The 7,123-nt window shown below is 36.4% G+C and overlaps 1 protein-coding gene across 1 annotated transcript in view; it reads left to right on the forward strand.

Moving 5' to 3' along the window:
* The window catches only part of NMBR (neuromedin B receptor), a 13,615-nt gene extending 9,916 nt beyond the window's left edge, over positions 1-3,699 (forward strand). Inside the window, exons 2-3 of the mRNA XM_011962052.1 lie at positions 106-454; positions 3,258-3,699. Of these exons, the coding sequence (XP_011817442.1) occupies positions 106-454; positions 3,258-3,659 (751 nt within the window). The 3' untranslated portion in view covers positions 3,660-3,699. The remainder of the gene's footprint in view (positions 1-105; positions 455-3,257) is intronic.
* Positions 3,700-7,123: the final 3,424 nt, after the last annotated feature.

Genomic DNA, 7,123 nt, shown 5'->3' on the forward strand with positions numbered 1-7,123 from the left:
CTTTCTTCCTTTTTTTTTCTTTCTTTCTTTCTTTCTTTTCTTTCTTTCTCTTTTCTCTTTCCTTTCTTTCTTTCTGGAATAACTTGAGATGTATCATTTTCCCAGGTACAGAGCCATCGTTAACCCCATGGACATGCAGACGTCAGGGGCAGTGCTGTGGACCTGTGTGAAGGCCATGGGTATCTGGGTGGTCTCCGTGTTGTTGGCGGTTCCCGAAGCAGTGTTTTCAGAAGTGGCACGCATCAGTAGCTTGGATAATAGCAGCTTCACAGCATGTATCCCCTACCCTCAAACAGATGAATTACATCCAAAGATTCATTCAGTGCTCATTTTCTTTGTCTATTTCCTCACACCACTTGCTATTATTAGCATTTATTATTATCATATTGCAAAGACCTTAATTAAGAGTGCACACAATCTTCCTGGAGAATATAATGAACATACCAAAAAACAGGTAAGCTTGGTAGGTGTGGGTTGGTGGTGTGCTGGTCAGAACAAGTAACTGCTATTTATTGTTTTATTTTGTGGGTTTTTAATCCTAGACTGATGATTACAGAGTTAGGCCTTCACAGGCCTTAACTAGAAGGGATATATGGGGATCTCTAATATATGGTCATATCAGAGCCCTACAAGGCCCATTTAGGTTCAGTTTATCATTTATCTGGATCTGTGATAAGACCTGTCATTCCACCATTAGAAATTAATGTATTGAAAGACCTGTTTTACATGCAGAGTTTTATGTAACAAATAACATAATAAACTAGAAAAATTTCACATATGAGCATACATTAATTTAATTCTTGTTTCTTCTCCCATTAACCCACTAAGGATGGCAGGGAGTATAGAAGAAGGATGTACCAGGAAAGGACTATAGGACACTGCCTGGGATCTGGGGATGGGATTTGGGTGGAAGTCAGAATGAGAGATGAGGAGAATAGCAGGAATAGCAGAAAAGAAACCCAAAGGTGCAATCCAAAGGTGGGCTGGTGTTGAAGCAATATGTGACCCAACTCAAATTTGTAACTTTCCCTACAAAGATAATATGCCCATTTAAAAATTACATCATGCACCTTATGTACTTTTTCTTTCTTCAAGAATATGCACTACTAATTTAAGGTAAAAATCAACTGTGTTAATACACAAAGAGACAAAAATAGTGTTCTTGTGAAAAAGAGTGTCTGGTTATACATTTGTGTACAGCTAGAAAAAAACTTCTAATGAGTTTTGCAGGTACAGAGTAGTTACCGATGCTTGTTTCCAAATTAAAAGCAAAGAAATTGAATCACAGATCATTTAAAATTTACTGGAACATAGATGGAGCATTAGGCTGGGGCCTTGGGTATGTTAGCAGCAGCAGAAACTAGTAAAGATTTCTTGCATGGAAGGTAACCTTTATGAATTGGTGGCCATCAGCATCAAAGATCCACATCAGCTTTAAAGACTTAAAAAATCACCCAATTATTGAAGGCATTGATAAATTCACAGACTTTATCTAAATATTTGGCATCAGTGAGCCAACGTATTCAGATCATTGGCTCACTGTGCTTTCTATTTTATATAATCAGTTCTTTTATCTGAGCCCTGTGATCCAATTTGTATCTCAGTTAGGTATTTGAGTATTTGCTTTTGGTTTCTAAAGTTGAGTTTTTCTCATATACACAGCCCTTGCTTCACTTTTGAGTTTTTTAATGGCCTTGGCCTGCCTGCCTTGTTTCCATGAATTTCCCTTTTGGGACCTATAAACTCTGGCAGGGCAACTGGGTCTTGACATCTGCTGAGAAATAATTTCAATGCTAACAGCCTGCCTGTGCACTTGAATCTCCAAGTATAGACCACTGTGACATTCTTGCACTCATCTTCCACCTGGAAGGGATGACACTGCTTAGAAAGATAAATTTCACATTTGATTTTCTTAGGATTGATTGTTGGGTCGCATAACTTATGCCACTGGGATCCATGTGGAATATCACATTCTGCTTCCTGGCCTGGGCTCCTCTTCAGTTGCACCTTTCTCTGCTTCCTCCATCACCCCTGTACTGCTACCTACCATTAGATGTGTTCCAATCCCAAACCTTTCCAGTCTTCTTTGGAATATTCTAGTTGACGACCAATAGTATTCACTCAGAAAATATTATGATACCTACAACAAATGTCTTTCAATAAATCAGTATTCCACTTTCATATTGCCTTAATTAAATATTTAAACAAATTAGACAGATATAAGCTACCCCTTGAACTACTGATGTTAGGAAATTGCTTTTAGATTAAAAAATATTGATGCCCAATCTTTGAATTTTATTTATTACATTCCTGAATACCCTCTTAGAAACAGTAAAAATAATATGTAAATTTTATGGAGAAGGAAAATGTATTTTTATTTGTAAATGTGACAATATAGTAATGTTTACAGGACTCACAGTTATATCAGATGCTTTTGATTTGTGTAAGTCAGGAGTTTAAATCTCAAGTTGTTGTTTTGTTTTCCTATGGAGTGGTAGTTTTAAAAAATCAAGCTGGCAGGGCGCGGTGGCTCACACCTGTAATCCCAGCACTTTGGGAGGCCGAGGTGGGCGGATCACAAGGTCAGGAGAACGAGACCATCCTGGCTAACACGGTGAAACCCTGTCTCCACTAAAAATACAAAAAATTACCTGGGCGTGCTGGCCGGCACCTGTAGTCCCAGCTTCTCGGGAGGCTGAGGCGGCAGAATGGCTTGAACCCGGGAGGCGGAGCTTGCAGTGAGCGGAGATCCCTCCACTGCACTCCAGTCTGGGTGGCAGGGCGAGACTGTCTCAAAAAAAAAAAAAAAAAAAAAAAAGGAAAGTCAAGCCCTGCCTCATTAGATATTTCCTATTTAAAACACCTTTATTTTTTTAAAGCAGCAAAGCTTGAATATATTCTATGATTTATTAATTTAGTGGATTTAATACAAACAGAAATCATTTATATTTATGCTACACACAATGAGGCATTAAGCAAAAAGAAAATAAATAAATAATATGAAGACATAGCATTTATTAATTTACCACCTAGTTTTGTATAAGCTGTCAAATATTTTTTAATGTAAAGAATGTAGAGACCAAAATAAACTTTCTCAAACTGTTAAAATCCATCATCACTTTGGTGAGGAAAATAAATAATTTATGTATTTTGGATGTATTATCATACTTTTTTGCTCTTTCCCGACTTGATAAAGTTGGGATGTGGCTGGTTCCATTTTCACTTTAACCAATGGGATTAATTTCTTATATTTGCAGATGGAAACACGGAAACGCCTGGCTAAAATTGTGCTTGTCTTTGTGGGCTGCTTCATCTTCTGTTGGTTCCCAAACCACATCCTTTATATGTATCGGTCTTTCAACTATAATGAGATTGATCCATCTCTAGGCCACATGATTGCCACCTTAGTTGTCCGGGTTCTCAGTTTTTGCAGTTCTTGTGTCAACCCATTTGCTCTTTACCTACTCAGTGAAAGCTTCAGGAGGCATTTCAACAGCCAACTCTGCTGTCGGAGGAAGTCCTATCAAGAGAGGGGAATCAGCTACCTACTCAGCTCTTCAGCGGTGCGTATGACATCTCTGAAAAGCAGTGCTAAGAACGTGGTGACCAATTCTGTTTTACTAAATGGGCACAGCATGAAGCAGAAAATGGCACTGTGATTTTGGCCATTCAACTCACTACCTGGAGAGAACTTAGTAACTGTTAAAATTCCTGTTCAGCAGATCAGAACTAAATAATTATCCCATTCTTGCTGTTGCTTAGCTAATTTATTAGGCAATTGCATGATTGCCTCAGAAAATGCAAGACATTTTTTCTCTACACTAGACTTTATTTTTTTCTCTTTTCATTTCCTAATCATTAGAATATGAGAAAAGACTTTAAATTACAACATATAATACATATATGTGTGTGTATATATGTATTTGCACACACATACACACATGTACATTATATGTATTTTGCATTAAAAATGATCCCCAAACCAATGCAATATGTATAATTTAACATTGCTTTAGTATTTGGGCTGTTGCTAAAGCCAATTCTAGCATATTTCTCTTAGGTTTCATTTTATCTCAAAACATGAAATAAATTTCTACATTGACTTAATGATTCAGTGAAGGTAATATTCAAACTCCTATTATTTGAAATACAAGTCAGATTGTCCTGGTCAATTTCATTCAATTCACAACTATTGCATGTATGTGTGTGTGTATATATATATGCATATATGTACACACACACCCACACACATCCTTCATTTGAAGAAAATAAAAAATTCAAAGGTGGAGCTTAATCACATCAGTATTTATTGTGATTCTGTTAATCATAATTTATAGAAATAATTCATGTCTGTAACTTGTATGTGATTAACAGATATAATGAAATTAATATTATGAATTATAAAATAGGTATGATATGAATATGATTTACATTATGAATGTAAAATAGGTATGATATGAATATGATTTACATTATGAACATAAAATAGGTATCATATGTCCCAAATTGCAAAACTACAACTCACAAGTTTGCATGGCCATCTTAGTATATTGCTAAATCATTGAATATTTGGATGATTTTGTATAGATGTGATAAGATTTGTGTAATTCCGGTGAGTTCAACCATTTACTCATCCTCTCTTGCAATATCCAACTGACAAGTACGTGGGATCACACTTAGGCAGTTTTTTTCTGCTTTTCCTGCATGATACCACAGTTTTCTCTGAATGAATGTCTTTTGTTTTTTAGGAAAATTCAAATGTATTGATTACATTTTAAAAACTACCATTTTAAAAGCATGTATCAATAAATCTAATATTTAAATATATTTCATACTATTTCTTTTTCCAGAATTGAGAAGACTCTATTAGTATACTAAGCTTTTCCTTAAACACCCACAACTCATGCTGTTTAAGTTATAACATATTCAATTGTATATAACAATTAGAATAAATACAAATTAAAATATTTGATAATAATAATGATAGTGAACTCTAATCAAGTGTTTTCTATGTTATAGGCATAGTCCTAAAGCTTTACATGTACTATTTAATTTAGTCATCAATATAATCACTGAGGTGAACAAGAGAAGGATCTAATTTTGGCAAGGTATGAAGTTATGCAACTTTGGGTAAGGTATTTTTATTTGAAAGAGTACACGATTTTGAAAATTTTGCAGAAACAACAGATCATGTGAACACATTGTCAGACCCCTAAATTTAGGCTTTGTTAATTTCATTGTAAATTTACCTCTGAAGAAGGTCTTGTTATTATCTCTATAGATTGGGAAATTGAGGTTCAGACATATTAAATAACTTAAAAATATGGAGCTTTTGTTTTTGAAGATCCAGTCAACACTTAGTAGCTCTGTTAACAAAGTAAGCAGGTAGAGGATTATCTGTGCAAATTATACTACTTTTTAAAAATTTTAGATTCAGAGGGTACATGTGTAGGCTTATTACATTAGTATATTGCATAATTCTGGCTTTGGGCTCATAATGATGTCATCACCCGAGTAGTGAACATTGTACCCATTGGGTAGTTTTCAACCCTTGTCCACCTCCCTCCCCACTGTTGGAGTCCCCAGTGTCTGTTTTTCCCATGGTTGTGTTCGTGTGTACCCAGTGTTGAGTTCCCACTTGTAAGTGAGAACATGAATTATTTGTTTTTCTGTTTCTGCATTAATTTGCTTAAGATAATGGCCCCAGTTGCATCCATGTTGCTAAAAAAGGATGTTATTTCATTCTTTTTTCATGGCTATGTAGTATTCTATGGTGTATATGCACCACATTGTCATTAGTCCACCCTTGATGGGTACCTGGGTTGATTCTATGTCTTTGTTATTGTGAACATTGTTGTGATAAACGTATGATTGCAGGTATCTTTTTGTTAGAACAATGTATTTTCCTTTAGCTATATTCCTAGTAATACGATTACAGTGTCAAGTAGCAATTTTATTTTCAGTTCTTTGGGAAATCTGTAAACTTCTTTCCATAGTGGCTGAACTAATTTGCATTCCCAACAATAGTCTATATGTGTTTCCTTTCTCTGCAACGTCTCTGACATATTATGTTCTGACTTTTTAAATAACAGCCATTATTACTGGTGTGAGATGGTATCTCATTATGGTTTTGATTTGCCTCTCTCTGATGATTAGTGATGTTGAACATTTGCACATGTTTGTTGGTTGCCTGTATGTCTTCTTTTGATAAATGTCTGTTCATGTCTCTGCCCACTTTTTTAATGGGGTTCTTTGTTTTTTTCTTATTGATTTGTTTAAGTTCCTTATAGATTATGCATATTAGTTGTATTGGTCTATTTTCACACTGCTGATAAAGATATATCTGAGACTGGACAATTTACAAAAGAAAGAGGTTTAATGGACTGAGAATTCCACGTAGCTGGGGATGCCTCACAATCACGCGTAAAGTGAAAGACACATCTCACATAGTAGCAGACAAGAAGAGAACTCATGCAGGGAAAATCCCCCTTATAAAACCAACAGGTCTCATGACACTTATTCACTACCATGAGAACAGCATGGGAAAGACCTGCCCTCAAGATTCAATTACTTCCCACCAGGTCCCTCCTATGGCATGTGGGAATTCAAGATGAGATTTGGGTGGGGACACAGCCAAACCATATCATTCTGCTCCAGGCCCTCCCAAATCTCATGTCCTCACATTTCAAAACCAATCATGTCTTCCCAACAGTCCCCCAGAATCTTAACTCATTTCAGCATTAACTCAAAAGTCCACAGTCCAAAGTCTCATCAGAGACAAGGTCAGTGCCTTCTGCCTATGAGCCTGTAAAATTAAAAGTAAGTTAGTTACTTCCTGGATACAGTGAGGAGACAGGCATTGGGTAAATACAGCTATTCCAGATGGGAGAAATTGACCAAAACAAAGTGGTGGGCTACATACCCCATGCAAGTCCAAAATCCAGCAGAGCAGTCAAAACTTAGAGCAGTCAAAACTTAAAGCTCCAAGATGATCCCTTTTGACTCCATGTCTCCCATCCAGGTCTTGCTGATGTCAGAGGTGTGCGCCCACAGCCTTGGGGAGCTCTGCCTCTATGGCTTTGCAGAGTATAGCCCTCTACTGGCTGCTTTCATGAGCTGGTGT

This window comes from Colobus angolensis, unplaced genomic scaffold (genome assembly GCF_000951035.1).
Source record: "Colobus angolensis palliatus isolate OR3802 unplaced genomic scaffold, Cang.pa_1.0 Scaffold58, whole genome shotgun sequence".
In the NCBI taxonomy this organism is placed as follows: Eukaryota; Metazoa; Chordata; class Mammalia; order Primates; family Cercopithecidae; genus Colobus; species Colobus angolensis.